General features: G+C 59.1%; 1 protein-coding gene across 1 annotated transcript; it reads right to left on the bottom strand.

Annotated features, from left to right (window-relative positions):
* Positions 1–416: 416 nt before the first annotated feature.
* Positions 417–21226, bottom strand: Crb2 (crumbs cell polarity complex component 2). The gene is made up of 13 exons (XM_046451689.2): positions 21075–21226; positions 14602–14925; positions 12069–12264; positions 11849–11988; positions 11221–11406; positions 10911–11024; positions 7486–8355; positions 6897–7402; positions 6060–6225; positions 4425–5211; positions 3538–3654; positions 2850–2976; positions 417–1512 (listed from the first exon to the last, which is right to left on the bottom strand). Exons 1-13 carry the CDS (start codon positions 21175–21177, stop codon positions 1288–1290), a joined length of 3861 nt encoding a protein of 1286 aa, XP_046307645.1. The 5' UTR covers positions 21178–21226; the 3' UTR covers positions 417–1287.
* Positions 21227–22562: the final 1336 nt, after the last annotated feature.

Below are 22562 nucleotides of genomic sequence, written 5' to 3'. Positions count from 1 at the left end.
ATCTCCGGGTCACGGGGGGACTCCATGAAGCTCAGAGGAAGCCAGGCCCTCAGGAGGGTGTCCACTCGGATCCAAGGTCACAATGTGCTGAGCCATGTCAGGATGTAGCAAATTCTTCATGAGTCCGCCTCTGAGGGCCCGGCCCTCAGAGTTCAAACTTCTGAACTGAAGTTTGCAAACTCTGAGGGCTTCCTTCCAGTCCTTTCCCTGAGTCATCCCAACAGCCAGACACTCAGGAGACTGGCCTGCAGGCATAAGAGCAGCCAGGGTTGAAGAACTAGGTAGGTTTGTGAGGGCTGGGGAGAAGGGGGCACTGCTCCTTCCTCCCAGTGCCCCTCTGGCCTCCTTGCCAGGCCCCTTGCTCTAGTTAGGGGAGACAACACCTCCTGATACCTAAAAGGAAACCCAGACAGTCCTTCACTTCAGATGGCAGTTTAACAACTTTCCAAATTCTTTCCCCCTTGCTAGCCCCTCGATCCTCACAACAGCCCTTGTGAGGTAGGCAGGGGGCCCTCCTGTTTCTACAAATGATCAGTCAGGCGGGAGAGCTCAGGACTCGGGTCCTCTGCTTCAGCTGGCCTGCCCTGCACAGACGTTGGGTCCAGGGGTCTGTGCTTCCCTTGTGGGACTGGCTCTGGCACCAGAGACAGATCTGTCTAAAGGATCTTGCTCGGCCTCCATGAACTCCCTCCACCCCCACCCAGTCTCCCAGCTGTCTCCAAGGCACGGGCTGCCCTTGGAGGTGAGAGAAGGGGCCAGAATTAAAGATCTGATTCTTGGACAAGCCCTGGACTGGCTTCTGCAGAACATGCAGCCTTGGCTGCCCCTGCCCCAGAGCTATCCAGGGTATCCACACCCCCAGAGCAGCCACCCCCCCCCATGGGATCATCTGCTCCCACCCACTACAGTCACAATCACCTATATAAGAGGCGGTGGACACATCCGTGACCTCGTCAGAGCACTCACAGTGGAATCTGTGGGGCTGCACGTCCCCCCCACACACACACTCCTGGCACACCATGGGCACTCATTGGTGCCCTCCCACTCACAGCTGAGCATCTGCCAAGGCAAATCCCGGCAGGTCAGGTGGCAAAGCTCACACCTCACAGGCCCCTCTCTGCTTCCCTGAGTGGCTCCCCTGTTCCTCAGTCCACGATGGGGCAGAGGCAGGGGCTGCCAGCTATGGGACACTCCCAGTGGTTGTCTGGGCCCTGTAGTGGCCTCCTTGAGTCACCAGGTGGAAATCCTGCAGGATCTCTGGGGCCTGGCATGAGCAGCCAGGCTGGTCTAGATAAGTCTCTCTTCGGGTGGCACCTTGAGAACACTGTCCATCTCCAGCCGGGCCCCAGCCACCTCCTGCTGGCTTGGGCTATAGGTGCCTTCTGACTGGCGGCGTTTTCTGGCAGCCAAGATCCCTGAGAGGAGGCCCAGGAGGAGGAGGAGGAGGCAGGCACAGGCAGCAGGCACAGCTACCTCCAGCAGCGGGAATGGCAGTGGCAGAGGCAGGCCTTTCTGCAAGAAGACAGAGAAGGCACAAGAACTTGCTCAGAGAACACCTGGCAGGAGAACTGTTTTCCCAGGAAATGGTGAGAGACCCAACCCAGGGCTAGGCAAGCAGGGGGCCAGCACGCCACCTGTCAGAACCACCACAAGGGGGCGCTGCACAACTGAGGGGCTGTGGCTGGAAGGACAGAAAACACACTCATTGAACGCTCAGCACAAGGGCAGCACTGACCCTACAATGGTCTGATGAAGCAGGAGGGGGAGCAGGGACAGGTAGCTGACGGCAAGGTCAGAATCCACCAGGGCCTGCCAGTCCAAGGGGGCTCCTCTGACAGTTTGTCCCTGGGAGAAGCAGGTCAGTTTCTAGGGGCCAGCAAACCTCCTCCCCATCTCCAATCACAGATCCCCCCAGGATGTCCCTGTTTAGATTCTACATGCCTGGAATTCTGAAGTCCCAGGAATCACAGGATTCCAGAGCCTCAGAGTCTCAGTCCTGCCTCTATACCTTGAGGCGTCTCAGCCCATTGTGACCTGGATCTCCAAAGCCAGCACCCAGCCCCGAAGAAGCTGCCCCAAAACTATAAAATTCATGCCAGTCCTGGGAGGACCTCTCAGACCTCCACCCAGGCAGGCCCTTTGGGGACAGCTGTAAAGCCATTTCCTCCCCACTGCCTGGGAGGAGGGTGAGTAGGTAGGGTCGCTAGAGGCTATAAAAGTTCAACTTGAAAGGGACCATTCCCCATAAGCAAAGGGATCTGCAGTTTATGACCCGGGCTGCCAGAAGCCTGTGGAGATCAAGGCTACACCTCAGACTGAGCTTCCTGAGCCCCCTCCCAGCAGCCCCCATGGTGGGCCCACTGCTCCTCCAGTGCCAGTTCTACCCCAGGGCTGGGATGCTGGGCGCCTTCTCAGTTGGGCCTCACTGGGGTCAGGGACATACACTTTTATAGTGGCCAAACCTCTCTGGTTCAGAATCCTGGGCTCCTCAAATCTTCCTGGATCAGAAACCCTCTAAGATTACAGGCTCTAAGATTCTGTGGGCCCTAAATTCTCATCCCAAATTGGACCTGGCAGACCCCAATGTTCCCACTGTCATTCCCCTAGGCACCGTGCCTGGCCAGGAGCCTCATTGACAGATGGTGGGCCCCCAAGAATCTCCTAGATGAAACCACCTCCTGCGGGCAGCATGGAAGGGGCCTGAATCCCCTAGCCTGTTCCTCCTCAGCCATGACAAGGTTGGCCCAGAAACAACTCTACAAATGTCCTATACACTCTGCCCCCAACAGCATGGCACTGAAGTTCAGGCAAGCCTGTCAGGGCACTCCTGCACCCTGGGCATCACTCACCACCACTTCGCAGAACTGGCCGGAGAATCTGGTGCTGCAGATGCATTCATACGCCCCATCCACTTTCCGGCAGGTGCCCCCATTCAAGCAAGGATTGGCTTCACAGGGCGGTGTGGGGTTCTGACACCTGGAGAGGGAGGAATGCTGAGCATCCCTACCCCCAGGGCAGCCCCGTGTCCTCCTGCTGCTCTAGCACACTCCCCAACCATCAAAGCTCATCCATCACCTGTCCCCAAGCATTTTCTTGCTCAGCTGAACCCTGCGGATGTCTATGGTCACCCACTTGGACCTAGCACTCATGACCCAAAAGGACTCTGTGAAAATGACAGGAGATCGTGTGGAAGGACAGGTGCCCAGGGACACCGACCCCACCTTCTGGAGCCCCAAAATCTGCGCTTCTGCTGTCCCCACCTGACATGGGGGGGGGGGGCTGAGGACTGAGCTCACAAAAGCCAGCAGATCACTACTGCCCAGCAGGCCTCGGCCGAAAGGATGGTCTGGGAAGCCCAGAAGGAAAGAACTCCGGTTACAGTGGTGGCATGCCTGGCACTGTGACACAGCCAGTGAGGGAGGAAGTGGTGAGTGATCATCCCCACTTCCCCTACCTGGGCTGCAGGGACCCAGGGGCCACCATGCCCAGCCCTCCACACCTGAGTCCACCTCCCAGTCTCCCGACCTCCACACACACCTCTGGCCAGCAAAGCCCTTCTGACAGCTGCAGTTGGTGCCTGGGGGTCCGCCCTCACAGGTGCCACCATCAAGGCAGGTGACGTTGAAGCTGCATTCCTCCAGCAAGAGAGGCGTCCTGGGGAGAAAGTGTGAGGCTGCACCCTGGCCCTCTGGCCCTCTGCACCCGCCCAGCTAAGCATGGTGCTCTCATCTTTGGAATTCAGCCCTCCACATGGGTCAGGGAAGCCATGTCTGGGTGGGAGGGAGGGGACCCAGGGCTGCCATTCTGCTGCTCAGGCCCCACCCACAACACCTACACAACCTGTGGGCAGGGCAGGAACATTTCCTGAGTCTCAGAGGCCTTTAAGAAGCCCGGTGGGAAGGACTTGCAGGGGTGACAAAAGTCCTACCCCCAGGGCAGCCCCATGTCCTCCAGCTGCTCTAGCCTGCTCCCCAACCATCAAAGCTCATCCATCCCCTGTCCCCAAGCATTTTCTTGCTCAGCTGAGCCCTGCGGATGTCCATGGTCCTGGCCCTCTGGCAGAATGCACCTCTCTCCACTCCTGACCTGGGAGACCAGGAGGCGTGAATATCACTGCCCCCTCGAGGTCATAGGCTCCCGACTGCGGCCCCCCAGACAGCAGCATTATTTGAAATTCAAATTTAGCTGGACGTATCTTAACCTCTGTTTGATCCTTCAGTGCAACCAACTGAACTATCACCCCACTTCACAGATAAGGGCGAGGAGGCTCAGATAAGGGAGGCGATGACCCCGGACTGGACAAATCTGCTGCCTCTTTGGAGACTCTTCTGCCCCTCCCATCATTCCAGGGGTTCTGCCCTCACCCAACCCGACCCAGGTGAACCTTCGGTGCCCTCGGGCACAGGTCTCCAGGCTTTCCGCACCTGCAGCGCAGGCCCACGAAGCCCGGTGGGCAGCGACACTCAAAGTGGCCGTTTGGGCGCGCGTGACAGCGTCCGCGGGCACAAGGCGCGGAGCGACAAGGGTCGGCTAGAGCCTCGCAGCGCGGACCTTCCCAGCCCGGGCCACAGGCGCAGGCGAAGGCGTCAAAGAGATCGCGGCAGGCGCCACCGTGCAGGCAGGGAGAGGACGCACACACCGGCGCGCCCAGGCAGCCAAGGCGCGGAGCAGGCGACCCCGGCCAGACCGCGAAGTGCTCTCGGGGACCTGGGGACACGCCGGGCCGCGGTCCTGCCAGAGGCAATGGGAGGCCGCCGATCGCCACCCGGCCCAAGCAGCCGGTGAAGTTCTCGGCCAACAGGACGTGCGCAGCGTCTGGGCCCTGCAGGAAGTCCAGGTGACCCGCCAGGCCGCGCAGCGCCACAGGTGTCGCGGCGCTGTCCAGCCACAGCAGCCAGCGCGAGGCGGCGGCCGCCGGTTGTTCCATGGCCAGGCGCACCCGGTGCCAAGCGCCATCGGCCACCCGAGGCCCGGGAGCGGGCAACACTGCGCCTGACACACCGCGGCCGCTGTGCACGCTGGCAGCCAGCGAGCCGTTGCGCACCGCCAGCCAGAGGCCAGCCTGGGCGCCAGCTGAAGCGCGCAGCAGCCCGGCCTCGGTGTCACGCGTACGGAAGGCAAGCGCAAGCCCGCTGAGCCGGTGCCCTGACGACATGTTGTGCCCACTGAACGCAGCCGGGGGGCCCTCCTGGAACGTGGCCTCAGCCACACCTGCGGAGAGAGGAAGAGAGCTTGGGAAACGACTCAAGGGACCTTCTCCAGAGATGCCATCTCTCCCGCCAGCATGCAGGTGGTACTGTCTGTTGCCCCATTTCAGGGCCATGATGGGGGCTGGGCACACCTACCCACCTATCCACCTACCATCCGTCCAGGAAACTACAGTGGTCCCCTACCCTATCCCGTGCACTCCCTACCTCTGGGGTGTCAGTTCTGGAACAATGCTGAGAAGACAAACCAAGATGCAACCCTGCCCTTGAGGTCATAGGCCCAATAATATTACCTGCCCTTCCCTCTCCCTGAAGCTCCTCTGTTTCATCAAGGAGGCTCCCTTTGGCAGACAGGCATCTTTATACATGGGCACAATATCTTTATTTTGTTTATTTATTTTTATGTGTTGAGGATCAAACCCAGGGTCTCACACGTTCCAGGCGAGCGCTCTACCACTGAGCCACAACCCCAGCCCAGCCAGGCATCTTTTTAAAGTACCTACTTAAAACCTCCAGTGACTCCCTACTGCCATTAGGACTTGCCATGCCTAGAATTCAAAGGGTCTGGAACTTCACCCCATTTCCTGTTGCACCCCTCTGTCCTTGCCTTTCAAAGGTTCTGGTAGACCTCAGGATCTTTCCTCTCCCTGAAATGTCCTTCCCTGAGGCTCCTCAGAGTTTGCCCTGGAAAACCCAGCACCTGCTTGCCTCCTCCAGAGAGCCGGTCCCAGTGGAGGTGCTAGCCCACCACTATGGGCTGGGGTTGGCATTCCTGGTCCATGGTGCAGCATCCCCTCCCCCAAAAGATATAACCAGCACAAGTACCCAACACTGCCCAGAGCACAAACTCACAGACAAAGCCCTCCGGGACTTCCTCACAGGTGGCAGGTGGGAGGCAGGGCTGGCTGGGGCACCATAACTGCTGGGCACATGTAGGCCCCGTGAAATTGCCAGGGCAGGTGCACTGAAAGTCATTCCAGGTGACAAGGCAAGTTCCACCATTGAAACAGGGATCAGGCTGTGGGAGAGCGGAGGGAGAGGCAGCTCAGGCCCGCAGTTGGCACCATCCCCATAACCATCATATAAGCAGTTCTTCATTGAGCATCTACTAAGACACATGACCTCCTCACGGACACACAGGGAGAGCCAGGCACAGCAGCATGTGCACCTTCAGTCCCAGCCACTCAGGAGGCTGAGGCAGAAGGATCACTTGAGCCCAGGAGTTTGAGACTAGCCTGGGCAATATATTGAGACCCCATTTCAAAATAGGAAAGAAAAAAAACGTCACCATCATCCCCCATTTTACAGATGAGGCTCAGAAAGGTGAAGCCACTTCCTGAGTCACCCAGCCCATTAACTAGAAGAAGTGGAGTTCACACCCAGACTATTCAATTCCAGAGCTGGTACTTTGTTCACAAACACAGAGGGTCCCTTTCCTCCATCTCAGGCAGCCTCTGTCTAGGTCAGGGTGACTGTCTCACACAGGGACTGGGTAGGGGAGGCACAGGGACCACCAAAGAGTAGGAGCGGCAGGGTGGAGGGAAGTGAACGCAAACCTTGCTCTGCCACTACAGCACTGGGATCACGGGCAGGTCACTTCTAGTCTACTTCCTCCTTAGCAAAAGGACAAGCCAGCCCCCAGGGACACAGAACAGATCCAGAGTAAAGAACCCACACCCGGGCACTCACACTGCACGTGTCCTCAGAGACGCAGCCCCGGGTGAGGTTCTGGGCCTGGCCGCCCAGCTCACCGAACTGACTGGAGTTCTCCGGCCGCAGTGGAAAGAAGGGGAGGTGGAGGCCATTGAGTCGCAGGTCCTGGAGACAGCCTCGGAAGGGCCCGCCCCAGGGCCGGGTGTCAGCAGGGAGAGGCCTCCCCCCCACGTGCACCTGCTGGCCCACGTCCTGCAGTTGGTCAGGCCCGAAGCTGAGTGTCACCAGATGACGGAGCCCGTCGTCCCAGCGCCCAGGCAGCGGCACAGCAGGACTGCCCAGTGCCTCTGCCCAGACCTGGCCCTCCCTCAGGAAGACCGTCAGGCCAGCGGCCGAGGCGTTGGCAAACTGGAGCAGCAGGCCGGCAGGCTCCCGAGTGCGCAGCAGGAAGGACACGGTGAGGTTGGGGCCTGGCAGCTCAGGGAGCAGGAAGGAGGCCGCGCTCGGGGTGCCCCCCAGGCCAAAGGTGGCAGCAGGAATCTCTGCAGGGAGACAGTGCTGGCGTGAGGCCGGCAGGTCGGAGCCCGGTGTTAGGCGCTGCCTTTCCACCTGGGTCTTTCCTCACCGTCAGCACACGTGGGTCCGCTATGAGGCCGGGGGCAGTCGCAACGGAAGTGAGTCCACAGATCCATGCAGGCACCTCCATGGGCACAGGGCAGAGGCTGGCACTGCTCCTGGCGCTCACAGCCCAAGAAGACATTGTCACTGAGATGCTCAGGCAGCAGAAGGTGCCCGTCCACATACACATCTTGGAGGCAGCCAGCAAAGGCCAAGCTACCCAGCTGCGTAGAGCAGGGCCCAGGAGGCCGGGGGGCCACTGAAGCTGTGGGACTTGGGACCATAGGACCAGAGGCCACACAGAGATGGAAAGGGCAGCCCTCATGCCACAGTCGCAGCTCCAGGTTCCCCAGGCGCAGTGCCACCTCCACCTGGTGCCAGTGGCCATCGTTCAGGGTGAGGTCTGGCAGACTCAGGACAAGTGCATGGGTACCATGGCTCAGTGTGGCTTGAAGTGTGGCCCCCACCAGTGCCAGCTCCAAGCTGCCCTGGGTGTCAGTTCGAGTAGCCAGGGCCCCAGCAGGCAGTGTGGTACGAAACCTCAGTGCCAGACCCAGAGGGCCACCAGCTGGCACTGATGCCCACACGGGGCTTCCAGCTACCACAGAAAAGGTGGTATTCTGGCCACAGAAAGGCCCATGGGTACCAGGGGGGCAGTGGCAGACATAACTGTGGACCCCAGACTTGAAGGTAGGGATGCAGGTGGCAGCGGGTGGGCAGGTGTGGCCCAGGCAGCCAGTGAGCTGCACAGAACAGTCATGTCCACCCCAGGGCTCTGGGCACTGGCAGATGTAGCCTGCCACAGCATCGTCGCAGGTTCCACCATGGAGACAGGGCCCTGACAGGCATTCGTCCACATCTTCCTGACACGTCAGGCCTTCAGGAGAGACCAGGCCAAGACTCAGTAGCGCCCAGGGCCAGAACCACATTCTCAACCCAGAATGTGCGTGCCTCTTGTGGTGTGAACCTCCATCCCTACCAACCAAACACTTCCCAAAGGATCTCTTCTCGTCCCTGCAGTCCTTTATAGGCCCAAATCCAAGATTCCCCTTCCCTTGCCATGTCTGGTGAGTCCCCCTGCCCTTGATCCCTTAAACATCCTCCATACCCTCTTCCCCCGCCTCATGTCTCCTGCCTCGCCAGCTTCCTGGGACACAGTCCAGCAGCCTCCAGCTCACCTGCCTCAGAAGCCCCTCTCCCATCTGCCCCAACCAGAGATCTACTCCTGAAATAGCACCCGGGAGCTCCCTCTGCTTCTTCAAGTTCAGTTGCTCACCCAGGCATTCACGCATCCGGAGTCCATGGGCTAGGCCCTACCAGGATCTCAAGCCTCAATTCTGCTCCCTAAAAGCCTTGAATTTCCACTTCCTCCAAGCATTTCCCGGAAATTCCTGCCTTGGGAGCTTTGCTTATTCCATTCCCTCATCCTCCATTACTCTACTTTTCAAATTTCTACTAACCCTGCAAAATCCAACTCAGAGCGCCCAGGGCCTTTCCAACCCAAACAACTCTGTCACTCCCCACTCCCAGGGACAACTCCCCAGAACCCTGTAGGCAAAGTTTTCTGTTTATTCAGATACATCTCCACCGGGGACCTGAACATCTTTGGTGCCCAGTAAAGGACATTACTTTTGTGGGCAGTGTGATAAAATGGAAGGGTGGGGTTTGATTTATGCACCTGGGGCACATTGGGCCATCCATCCCCAGGCTTGTCCCCTCGGTTCCTCTTTTCCAGTGTCCCCTGCTGGCTATATGGGACCACCTCATCCTCTTCTCCAGCCTCCCCACAGGTACACTGGCCCCAGCTTGAGTCAGGAGGCCATAGCCCAATGCCAGCTTAGTCAGCTCCACAGAACAAACCCAGACAAGCCCTGCCCCAAACCCAGCTGGAGGAATCCACACCCAAAGCAGCCACCAGGATTCGGAGCCCAGCCCCAGTCAGCCTGAAACACAGCCACCTCCTGGGAACCACCAGCCACCTGCCCCAGCTTCCCCCTGGCCCCCGTCCTCCATACCTGCCAGGAGCCACAGACCCCCCAATAAGGGGTGCAGAACCCACAGCCACATTGCAGTACCCCACAGATGGGCTGAGAGTGGTGGCAGGTGCCGAGGCTCGGGAGCAGAGCTCCCTGCCTGGCTGCCTGCCTCCTCCTGAGTCTGCTCAGGAATGCCAGGCGCTGGCCTCCCCCACACACAGAGCTGCCAAAAGGGAGGATGGGCCAGGATGCCAGCCCCACAGCCAGGACCTCCTGCTAAACTCTGACCTCAGAGATCTGCCCTCCCAGTCCCTGGTCAGCTGAGCTCAACTGGGAAGGAGTTGGGTTCCCACTGACACTGGTGAACCTGGCGGTCCTGGGCCTCTCTAACCTCCGTTGCCTCCTCTGTGAGATGGGGACTCTAAACCCTCCCTCATTGGGCTGTGGCAGTGAGAAGCAGGATGCCCAGAAAATGCTTTCCAGAGTCCTGGCATGCAGTGGGTCACCCACTCCTAGAGGACTCAGGGGACCTCAGCCAATGGAAGCAGCAGATGGGCTTGCAGGGCTCTCAGAGCACTGGCCACTAGGAGGGGATGCTGAGCCCCAACATCTTTGGTGAGTGAGGGCAGGAGGAATGGTCGTGATCACCACCGCCTTCCTCAGGTCAGGGGAGCCCCAGGAACCTTCCAGGGGGAGAAGGCAGTTTGCCCAGAAGGAATGCAGGAGGTGTGGGGGAGGCGCACACATTCCAGAGGGGGTGGGGACACTGGGAGTGTGCGCCGTTCCTCAGGTTCACGCGTGTCCATGTGTCTGCATCTGCATGGACCCAAGGCAGGGAGAGAGGTTTGTGCCTACTCCCAGAGGAAAAGCTTGCTCTGTCGGCCCCAACTCTCTGCACTCACCCACCTTTCCTCCTCTGTCCTCCTTGGAAACCTCTGGGCCTCAGTCAACTCCTTTGTTGTTTCAGTCTCATCCTCTTCATGATGCCCCAGACAGCCTCAGTCCTGACCCCGTCTATGGATCCACACCTACCCCTCTCCTGGCCCCCAGCCCCCGGACCACCAGCCCCAGCGCACTCCAGAGACTGGATGAGCAAGACTGAACTCACCTTCCTCCAGTCAGTTCCCCCAGGGCACCTCCAGTCAGTGTCCCCGGTCAGTGTCTCCCAGGGCACTGGTAGAAGCTCACTAGTGTCCTTGACACCTCCCATTCATGAGGACCTATAGCTGTCCCTTCTAAATACTTCTCAAGTGGATCAGCCCCCTCCCCTCCCACTTCCAAAGCCTGATGGGGCTCAGCCCCCCTCAGCTGTCTGTCACCTGGGCAACTACACCCACCTTCTCCCTCATTTCCTGTCTGTCCCCATCAATCCATACATCAGACAAAAGGGACCTTTCTCATCCAGGCCCGACAACTCTAACCCTGCCCGCCCCCAGTGCCCACCCCACCCCAGTACCTGCATAGCCATCCCCACAGTGGCACTGGAAGCCGTTGGGCAAGTCCTGGCAGTGGCCTCCGTTCAGGCATGGCCATGAGGCACACTCGTCCACGTCCACACTGCAGTCGTCCCCTGCAAGAGGCTTGGCTGAGGCCCCCTGCACCCTCAGAGCCAGACCAGATCTAAAAGGGTCCATTCTTTGGCAAGGGAGCCTGAGGTCCAGAGGGAGGGCTGTTTCAGGCAGGGTGGCACAAGACCACCTGGTGGCAGGGCCGTGGGCGGACTGGGGATCCCTCCCTGGACGTCTGGACACTGGCTGACTGCTCACCCTCAAAGCCTGGAGGGCAGTGGCACAGGAAGCCAGCAGCGTGGCGGAAGCTGAAAGCGCCCGGGAAGGCAGCCTGGGCGCCCCCGTAGAGGGTTGGGTCTGAGCGCTGCAGGCACAGGCCACCGTTGAGGCACGGCCCCGCAGCACACTCGTCCTCATCCACTTCGCACAGCTCTCCGGTGAAACCTGAGGATGCACACGTGGGCATCAGGTCACGCGAGGTCATCAGGCATCTCCCCTCCACTGCCACTAAGCCAGCCCATGGCCAGACAGGGACGACAGCTCTGGATGCAGTCAACAGTGAGGGTCGCTTTGAGGGGCTAGAAATGACCATGGAGACCTGCAGCAGCACATCATTCCTACTGTCTTGTATTACCAAGCATGTCGTTTGTGCCAGGTGCTCCACCCCCATTACACCTTCGCCCTCCTCACTGCAAATTGAGGAGTGGGTGCTATTTTCAGCCCCATTTTGCAGATCAGTAAACTGAGGCTCAGGCAGATTGCAGTCTCTCACACACACAGGTCCAAGGGCCCAGATGGCACTGCACGCGCCCCGTTGCCCCTTACCCCCCGCCCACCTTCGCACCCACAACCTACAGCGGCGCCTAGGGAGCATGCATGCACACACCTGGCCAGCAGAGGCAGCGGAAGCTTCCGAGGCCCTCGAGGCAAGACGCGTTGTTGGCACAGGGGCCGGATGTGCACTCTAGCACCTCCTCCTCGCAGCGCGCGCCCTCGTAGCCCGTGCCTGAGCAGTCACACCGGAACCTGGGGCGAACCGGCCTAAGTGAACGACAGCTCTGCAGCCCCCCCCCCCCCGCCCAAGGCACCCGATGCCAATCGCTCACCCGCTGACCAGGTCGTGGCACACGCCCCCATGTGTGCACGGCTGGCTCTGGCACTCATCGATGTCTAGCTGGCAGCTGGCGCCCGCGTAGCCCGGTGCGCACACGCAGCGGTAGGAGCCCACGCCATCCAGGCACGAGCCCCCATGCAGGCAGGGCGCAGAGGCGCACTCGTCCACCTCAGCCTCGCAAGTCACTCCTGGACAGGGGCCGGAGACACAGAGACCCGGAGCTGCTTACCCGAGGGGCAAAAGAGGCCAAGCCGGGGACCTGGGGCAGCTCCAGTTACAAGGAGCCACCTATGAGGCTCTAAAGGGAAGCGCATTTCGCTTGTCTTCCACAGCCCGAGCTGCTGTGGGAAACCCAGGCAGTGGGTACAATCAGGGAACCTCCCCGCCCTCTGGAGCTCCCAGCAGGCTGGGCCCGGAGACCGGAACTCAGTCAATACGTTAGGACTGGCTTTCAATAAGGGTTAACTCAATAAGGGAACCTGATCCTATGAAAGCAAGATCCCGGGTCTGGTCCGGGATGTGGGGAGACAGGGAAGGCTTTGGGGAGTTGGAGGATTGAGGCAGAGGACTGTGGTGAGCAGTTGGACACCAGAAAGAGACTGCAGTGAGTCACCCTGTGCTTGGGTCAGGGGCCTGATACCCAGGGAGGGTGTGCCCCAGGAGCCATGGGGAGCTATGGGTCAGGAGCTATGGGGAGAGTGGAGCAGGTGAGGCAGGAGTGGGGGTGTTGGGACCTGGGCCAGGTAACAGGCTCTGGGCTCATCCTAGAAGCTGTAAGCAGATACATGACAGTCCTATCTACATTTTAGAAGGCTCTGGTGGCTTTGAGAAAAGTGTTAGGAAGGGACCCCACAGAGGAGGGATACTTGGAAAAAAAAAATACCCAGGCTGGAAAGGCTGAAGTAAGTAATTTCTGCACTGTTTTTGCTGTAAAACTGACTCCCTATTCCCGGGAAACCCGCTCACCTGCACAAACCGGGACAGCTGGGTGCCCTCCACCAGGTGAGGGCGGAGATGGAGAAACATGGAGAACCTTATGGTTTGGATAGTCACCCTAGGGTTCAGGGGTCACTGCAGACTCCAGTGGGAGCTGTCCCCTAAGTGAGCTTGCTCATGGGGGCCAGGGACCCAGCTGATTCCTGCTGGAACCCTCCCCTTTCCCAGCTCAGTGAGCACAAAATACACCTTCTCCTTCCCATGACCCTCCAGCCCTACTCCCACCCCCGTGCCAGGGGGAGCCAGGCCCAGGCTGCCTGGAATCCCAACCTCCCCCACCCGGCTCAGAACCGGAAGAAGAAAAATGAGTCACTACAAACACTGCCCCCTCACATTCACCACTCACCCAGAAAGTTACCCAGAGCACCGCACATCTGGGTCACAGGCACCTGCTGGCACCCACACACGTGCACTTTCACATGAAAGTATTCAGAGAGCCCAGATACCCGCAGATAATGGAAGATGCAAGAATTCTTTTATGAACGCAAACAGAACTTCAAAGAGGAGACACACAGACAAATGTGACTCACACTCACATCTACCCAGCGAATACGTGCAGACGCTGAGACATCCAAACGGTGAGAAAGATTCAGGGAGCCAGTGTCCCAGAGCCATCTTCACCAGCGGGCCACTCTTCACTATATGCTCCTTCCCCTGGAACTCAGACCCCCCAGTCTGTCTCCCTTGCTCTGAGGTGACTTCAAAACTACCCCTTGCCCTTAATGCCTGAACTCAGGGTTGACCTAGTTCACGTGTCTACACAGTGGACTACAGAAGGCCCAGGACTGGGCCTCGCTGGAAGACCTCCTTCCCAACTTCAGGCCACTCCAAGAAGCAAGATGCTCTCACCTGGGAGCTGGGAAGGGCCTGGGCCCCCCCACCAACACCACCATTCTGGAGGAAGGAACTATGTGTTCTCAATGTCAGCCAGTTTTCTGAGCACTTGTATGTACATTATCCCACTCAAGGCAGCAGGGACCCCTGGGGCCACATCTGCATCACAACTGGAACAAGACCAGGAGTGGGTCTCTATGCTAGGTCTTTGCAAGGGGTCCACATTCCATCCTAAACTGTGCAGGATATTCTCACTCTAGGACCCTCAAGTGTCTACAGGACAATTTGATACAGGTCTGGAGTGAGAAAATGCTGGCACCACTGGCCAGGGTGTCCTGTTAAAGCCAAACCAGGCAGATCTGCCTGTCTGCTCAGAGTTGCCAGAGATGCCTGAGGGGTTTCCACCCCCTAAGCCAAACTCAGCTCTGGAGAAGGGACAAAAATGTTTGTCCAATGCCCCATACAGGCCAGGCGCTGTGCCAGACCTCAAACACACAGACTCTCACCCCCAGCTGCCAGGTTGGCCTGAGAAGTGTCAATTCTGTGCTAAGTCCAGGAGTGGACACCCAGCACTGCCGGTGCCTGGGGCAGCTGTAGACCCAAGTCAGAATTGAGTCTGTGATGCTTTCCCTGCAAGCCACAGACGGGAGGAGGGATGGGGGCAGACCTCCCCGCAGGGCAGCATACACCATTACCTGCATAGCCAAGGGGGCACTGGCACTCGTAGCGATCTGCCAGGTTGTGGCAGGTGGCCCCATGGTGGCAGGGCCGGGATGCACACTCATCGATGTCCAGCTCACAGTGCGGGCCCTGGAAACCAGGCACGCAGTAGCAGCGGAAGCCATTAGGATCTGGACCCTGGGGCACACACAGAGCACCATGGTGGCATGGCTGAGTGGCGCAGCCTTGAGGCTTCACGGGCCCACAGGTATAGCCACCACTCTCTGTGGCCTGGCACTGGGTCCCTGGAGCACACGGGTCTGAGGCACAGTCACCCCGGGTCTCTGAAGGCACCGTCCCTGCGGAGAGAGGAGATTGGATGGGCGGGGGCTGTGCAGACGCTCCCCTCCCGGTACTCAGCCCAACCCAGACCCAGGAAGCAACACGGGCGTCCACACTCCGGAGCAGGCACGGAGGCCAGCACACCCAGAGCGAGCAGGGTCCCAAGCTGCAGTCGCTCTACTCGGGAACTGGGAATGGCTTTAGGAGTGCCTGCAGAGCAGAGAAACAGGACCAGGGTGTCTGGCTCCGGCAGGATTAAGCAGCAGACACTAACCCTGTGAGCGCCCGTCCCTGCAACGCCCCTGGGCAGGGACTTGGTGCCCATTTTATAAGTGAGGCTCCAGAAAGGAAGCAAAGGCTGGCCGAGGTCACGCAGCGAGTTAGCTTCAATGTGGGGTGCTTGATCCACAATGTGGGGGTCCCCTCTGGGCTTCCTCTCTGCAGGCTGCTCCCTACAGGAGCCCAGGAGGGGGAGGGAAGCAGCCCAGGAGAGGCAGCGCCCCGCCCCCTCCGGCCTGCTGGGGGCTGGTAACTCCGGCGGCGGCGGCGGCGGAAACCTGAGCTCTGAGACCTCAAGCTCGGAAGGGAGCAGCGTGGCCACTTCAAAGCAGGGGAGTGGGCTCCGCCCGCACACCCCTCCCGCTGTCCGCCTGGGGAGCTCTGGAGGAGCCCTGGCCCTCTTTTCATCCCCCACCGGCAAGCCCACCTGCGCCTGCGCAGTGAACACCTGAGCCAGCCACCGCGGGGTTTCTGCACTTGGAGCCCCTCTGTTGAGGGTGGCATCCAGTTTGGAAACCAAGCCCAGGAGAATCCAGCCCCCTCCATTCCCTCCTTCCTCCCCACTCGAAAGCCTGTCGCTAACAGGTTCAAATCCCAACTGAGAAAACTACTAGCTGTGGGACTTTGGACAAGTCATTTCTCCTACTGAGCCTCCGTTTCCCAGTGTGAAAAGAAACAGAATAGTACGTCCCTGGGGACGTGGGAAGTCGGAGGATTCAGAACCTCAGGTCCAGAGCCTGCTCCACCGCAGGGACTCAGCAAGTGGGGGGAAGGGCTTCTAGCAGGAGGCACCCTCCCCCGCCCAGGTTGTCATCCAGACACTGGCCAGGCCCCACGGCCCATCAGGCCCTGCACCCTCCCCTCCCCCACTCCAGCCAAGACCCCCAGATAAGGCTGGCAGCCTCTGGGGCGTCATCCACATTCCAGCAGGCAGGGTTGTTCACTGCCAGACCCCCACGCTCTGCAGCAGACCCAAGCAGGATGGGGACAGTGCAATGGAGAAACACACAGAGGCATTGGGAAACAACTGGCTGTCCAGTCCCACCCTCCAGAGCCCAGAGCACCTGGTGCAACTCAACACCGGGGAGCCCTAGCAGCCCCCAGGGCCAGACACGTGGCAGGGCAGATCTAAAACACTTTCAGGGGAAAAGGGGCCTTCTACCCACACTTTCCCCTTCCAGCTCAGGGCAGGGGCATCATTCCCAGCCCCTTCTCCCAGGCCTGGTCACATGTGTAAGGGCAGGGGCTCCTGGGCATCTCTGAGAGACTTGTGAGTAGTTGGTCATTTTCCTGTTCCTTTTCCTTTTCCTGCTTCTGTGACCAAGCAGTTGATAGGTTCCCCAAGGCTGGATGCCTGGGGAGGGGTGATCACCTGGGGCTGGGAAGATGGTCCTGTGGGGGTGGGAGTGGACCCTGCTCCCTCAGGAAAATGCACAGGTTTTGCACATCAGACAGGCCCAGGTGGTATCCAGAGTGCCCCCAAGTGGCACCCCAAGGTGACGTGTGAAGCCCAGGCACCTGGGGAACCCTCTGCAAGGGGCTATGGTCTTGATGTTCAGAGCTTGCCAGCCTGGTACAGTTCTGGAGCAGGACAGAGATCATGATTCCATTGTGAAGGACCTGGCTGCTGGATCCTGTGCCACCAGGCCCCCATTTTAATTCAAACAGGACAACACCTTCATTTTGTGGCCCAGGGACTCCCCACCCTGGTCTGCAGGAGCTTGCCTCCAGGGCCAAGCGCTGCCTGTTAGGACAGTGGGGACCTGGCTGGGAGACCACACAGACCGGGTGGGTGTTTCTGACAGTCTGCCCTCCCCTAGGGTCCTCCCAGGGTCAGGGACTGAGGGCTGTTACTATAAATGAGGAAGCCCTGGAGGCAGAGTCCAGCCCCAAGGGAGGAAGGAGCTTTAGTCAGAACCAGGCAGGGAGGGAGGAGGCTGCTCATCGAGACCGCCACCTCGCCTGGGCCATCTCCGTCCATCTGCGCGGCTGCGTAGGAGGTAGACAGTGCCCTTCTTCCTTTTTGCAGTTGAGGAAAGGGCGGCTCAGAGATGACGCCACTTTCCAGTCCCATAGCCACCAGGGGCTGGAATCCAAACCCGATTCTCCCTGCTCCAGGGCCTCCACTCCAGGCGGTTCAGAACCACCCAGGACCTGTATCAAGAATGCAGATTCTTGGGGCTCACTCTAGACCTAGAAATTCAGAACCAACAGGCCCACAGCCCAGAATCTGCATTGGATTCCAATCCCTGGAGATCCCTTTGCACACTGAGGAATGCCAACCCCTGTGCTCAGGGGTCTCCAGCTTCCTGGAGTTAGCCCAGGAGGCCAGGCTAGCCCAGGGCAAAGAGGAAGACCAGGCTAGGCCAGGGCAGAGAGGTTGGGAGGGCAGCTTGGCAGGGGAGAGGCTGTCCCCAGGGTCAGACTGGAGGGGCGGGGCCTGTTGCCCCAGCAACTAGGGGCCTGTGCTTATCTTTACAAATCCCTGCTGACCTCTGGGCTGCCTGGGCTGACCTGGCAGGGGAGGGATTAACGGCCACTGCCCCGCCCCTTGAACCTGCCACCTCCCTTGGGAAGGGCAAGGCAGACAATTCATTTACAGAGTGTTTACTATGCGCTCCAGGCTGTGTATCTATTATTATTACAATGTTACACCAGAGGAGGGGGGGTACCTGTTAAGGAATCTGCTTTCCTTAACTCAAAACAGGTTGATTAAAAAAAAAAAAAAAGGTTGATAAACTTGCCAAGGATCATTGTTCCTCCAAAAACTAAGATGTCTTCAGATTTCAGAGAGTCCACATCTGCCAATACATATGAAATTGCCACAAACGTATTGTCCTCTTAGTACATTCCCACAGTCTCACCCTAGTGTGGAGGTCTCTAAGGTTTTTTTGGGGTTTTTTTTAATATTTTTTTAAGGTGGATACAATATGTTTATTTATTTTTATGTGATGCTAAGGATTGAACCCAGTGCCTCGCGCATGCCAGGCCAGCGCGCTACCACTTGAGCCATATCCCCAGACCTAAAAGTTTTTCTTAAGAACAGTGGCCCTTGGGCTGGGGATACAGCTCAGTTGGTAGAGTGCTTGCCTCCTATGCACAAGGCCCTGGGCTCAATCCCCAGCACCACACACAAAAAAAGAATAGTGGTCTCAGGAACAGGACTTGCTTAACATGCAAGAGGCCCTGTGCTTGATTCCCAATACAAAAGAGAGAGAGAAGGACAAAAGGAAAGAAGAGCCTCTTGAGAAGAGCCTCTTGTTCACCCAGAACCTTGGTAGCAGGCCTCACCCAGCCCAGTAACTCCCATTTATTTACCCTCACCTGTTACAGATTAAGTTATAACCTCCAACATGAGATGTGCCTTACTAAGGATGGATTTGGGGGAGCTTCCTTCCCTGAGAAGGCAAGAATATTTCTAAGTAGTGACCCAATAGCAGGGATGGGAGTTCTAGCACAGACTGGATAAAACTGTTCCCCTACTATTGCTGGGCCTGGCTATGGCCGGACTCATCCTTATCAGAAAGGGCAAAAATACTCTAAAAAGACAGCAAAGTGTGGAATACTCTTTATCAAAAATGTTCACCTCCCAGGGTAAAAGCCATCGTTCAATGACTAATTGCAACATGGCTGTGGACGATGGAGCATTGCTCTGGGCCTGGCCTTGCACGTCCCCATGTTTCCAAACTGTGTCTCAAAGCACAGAGCGGAAGGCACCTCCTGGAGCAAGGGGAGGACATGCCACCTGTACAGTCCACTTTGAACTACTGACCATAAACTATTATGCGTTTCTGTCTGAAACTGGGGTTCCCTGCCAAAACCAAGTTGGAAAACCACTGCATTGTCCCACTGAAGTTTTGTGATGGCCCTAGGAGTGTGGTTATCCCCATCTTACAAGGGCAGAGAGAGGGGATGTGACTGTAAGGAGGCTTTATGTGAGCCCGCTGTGAAATCTTGGCCCTGCCACACACTAGCTGTGTGATTCTGGGCGAGTTACTGATCGTCTCTGGGCCTATTTACCTCCTCTGTGAATGGGGTCTCAGAGCTGATCTCACAGTCTGTTGGGGAGATTGGATTTGATTGTGTTGCCACGAGGCACCTGATGACTGATTGACAAACCCTAGATTGTGGCAGACCCAACTCTCTGCAGGTCCTGAGGCTGGGTTGACTGTGTGTGGCTTCCCCTCCCACAATCCCTGCCTCTGTCCCTCAGGCCCCCACCTCCTCTTGTTGGAGGAGGGGCTGAAGGGTAGGGGCCAAACCCTTTGTGATGGGTCCCAGAGTGCTGGGGGGAGGGGGAGATGTGAGAGCCCTACGCCCCATTGTACTCCAAGATGCTTGGTCCTCTCCATAGCAACCAGCGGGCCTCTGTGGCAGAGTGGCCCAGGATGAAGGGGCCCAGCTTAGGGCCTGGCAGGGATGGGCAGCAGAGCCCGGGGCCAGGGCCTTCAGAAACCCCCACCTCGTCTGGGATAGAAATCAGCTTCCAAGTGACACAGTTCCAAGTGCCCCCCTCAGGTGGTCAGGTCTTGGGTACTGGCATCCAGAGATGGCCGTGCAGTGCCCCCACCCCAGGCTTCAGGGATCCCCAGGGCTGGGGCAGCTGACAGATGTTGCAAGGGGAGGCTGCCCCAGAAGCCCCCGTAGGGCTGTGGGGTGAGTGTGTACCTCAGGGACCTTGCCTTCTATGTCCTATCCGGTCCACCTGCCCACCTCAGGTATGTGGGTGCACATTTGAGTGTAAACGCACACAACATCAACATGCATGCATTGGTGTGTGTGTGCATGGCAGTGTGCTGTGCACGACCTGCTCATGTGGCATGTGTGCCCTGTGCACACCCCAAAAGTGTGCACACATGCCTAGGTACCTAGGCATCTCCTCTAGGAGCCCCAGGGAGCCCAGCTCACAAGTTTCTGTCCCTCCCTGATCCTTCCTTCCCCCAAAAATGGGGTCCTCATTCTCCCTGGCAGCCCCCAGGAGGGCATCAGGAACAGGGGTTCCCCTGAGTGCAGAGGAGCCCAGACAGGCCCTCCTTGGCTCCCTCTCCCAGCCAGTGGTGACAGGGCGAGGGACTTCCCAGGCCTGTCCCCATAGACAAAGCCTCCCCTAGACCCCCCAGTAGGAATTCCAGGCTCTGTGCGGGAATCCACTTGAACAAAAGCAGAAACCCCTTGGCGAACAGGGGTCCGTCTTCAGAGAGCCCTTCCAACTTGGTCTGGGAATGCCAGAGAGGGCACAACAGGGGACAAAAATGTTCCCAAATCTCCAGCCACCAGCCAAGGACCCAGAGCAGCCCGACCTCCCCCTTAAAGTGCAGGCAGGAATCCACACAAACAGAGGGAGCGCAGGGCAGGCAGGGAGGACGCTCCCTGGGGTCTCCTTCCCTCTTTCCAGCCAATTCACCAGGCTGGGGTCTGCTGCTTCCCACCAGGACCCACATGTCCCTTGCAAAGACCCACTGGACAACTTATACCCCAGTGCAGCTCGGCCCTCAGTTCCCCACATCCACTCACCTGGACACAGCTCATGGGACACCTGTAGCAACTCACAACTTTCACCCCCAACTGCACCCGGCCCAGCACGTGACTCAGAGCAGGCTCTGGGGTAGGCCGTCTCCCAGCAAGTCCCCAGCCCGGCTCCACAGACCCACCTCAGCACCCTTCCTAGCGGCCGCAAGGCTCCAGGATTCAGTTTCCCCAGACGCACTCACACCCAACCCAACCCAGGTCCCCAGCCCACTCCTGAAAGCCCCCTCCACACGAAACAGCCCCAGGTCCCTGCAACTCCGGCCTGGCACCACGCGGAGCAGCGGCCCCCCGCCCGGCCGCAGGCCTGGGGTCCGTCTGGGGAAACAGACCCCCGCCCCCCGGGCCCGGCCCCACTCACCAGCCAGGAGGGCGAGCGCAGGGTCCCAGGGCGGCAGCAGCAGCAGCAGCAGCAGCGGGGCCAGGGGCCTGCAGTCCCGGGTCCCAGGCCCGGCCAGCGCCATGGCAGCGCCGCTCTGCCCGCCGCTGTGGGAGCCGGCGGCCGGCAGCTCGGCACCCCCCTGGTCCCTGGAGCAGCACTAATGCGGTGGACAGAGGCCCGGCCCCGCCCCGCCCCGCCCGGCCCGGGGGAGGGTCTGGCCGCTCCTTCCACGCCAGCCCCAGCCGCCGGGGGCAGAGCGTCCCCGGCCCAAGCCCTGACCTTGTCTCCAGGCACCACTCTCCCGCGGGGCCCTCTTCTCTCCAGGTGGTGCCAGCCACTCCCAAGCCCTCCTACTTGGCTTGACCCCCCACCGGGCCAAGGCGCCTCTCCTACTTTCAGTCACCGGCCAGCTCCAGGCCGGCCATCCCCTCAATGTCTCTAGATCCCCTTTCCACTCCCTCTGTCCCAGCCTGCCACCCAGCCCCTCTCCCTGTGGCCCTGTGGGATCAAATCTAGGCCCAGAGCCCTGCACCATGTGGCCCCCTTTTACTAGCCAAATGGAAACTTTTCCACCTCTTGCCTCTCTGTTTGCCACTCCAGAAACCTCACTGCAACCCAAGGCAGCTCATTCTACTGACAGCTTTAAGCAAACTTTCCTTTGCCCCTGCTAGGCAAGCGCTCTACCACTAAGTCACAACCCTGGCCCCTGGGAAGCCCTTCCTGTCGTCTAACCTCACAGTCTCTTGCTGCAGCAGATGTTTGCTTGTTCCAGGCTGGCCTCTAGACTGGAGAGGGGAATGTTGTTTGCATGCAGAGAAGTTCTTATGGGGACCTGGGTCCAAGAATCCAGGTCACCTCAAAGACACAACAACACAAAGCATCCCCTTTTACCACTGCCCTGAGCTCCAGCCTAGGGAAAATCCCCTTGCTTAAGGGACTTTCCTGAAATGAGCCTCTGGTGTCTGCCAAGGCATCCCGGGTTGGCCCAGTTCAGTAACCATGGACTCGGCCCACGCCGGCCCTGGACTCTGAGTTAGAGGCAGCGCTATGGAGGGTTCCAGGATGTCTAGAGGGATGGGTGAGGGTGTGCAGGGGAGGGAGCCGCCTTCACGCTGTTTCCAACTCAGAAGGGCCAATACCCCTGGTCCCGGGGGGCCTGGAGAGGGGACTAAAGCCTAGGTGGCCCTAGTCCACCAATTCCGTCCCGCCCTTATTCTCTTCTGCTCCCCAGGGTGGGTGCTCCGTGGTTTCCGCGCACCCCCTTCACCTTTAACCACCCCCCCCCCTAGCTCTCTCCTGCACCAGGATCCCCTCCCGCCCGCGTGACGCCCCCTCCCCTCCAGGGCACAGACCCCACCAGGGATCCGGGTTTGAGCCCAGGGGCGTCAGCTCAGCACGTGGCTTCCTTGTCGGCCTAAAACGCGGGAACAGCAGCGCCCCCCGGCGAGAGTTTAAAGGGCCGACAGG

The sequence above is a fragment of the Marmota monax genome, unplaced genomic scaffold (assembly GCF_021218885.2).
Source record: "Marmota monax isolate L192 unplaced genomic scaffold, Marmota_monax_Labrador192_F-V1.1 WCK01_AAM20220418_F8-fsc00020, whole genome shotgun sequence".
Taxonomy (NCBI): Eukaryota; Metazoa; Chordata; class Mammalia; order Rodentia; family Sciuridae; genus Marmota; species Marmota monax.
The sequence above is the reverse complement of the archived record's forward strand: the minus strand, read 5'-3'. Positions and strand labels throughout refer to the sequence as shown.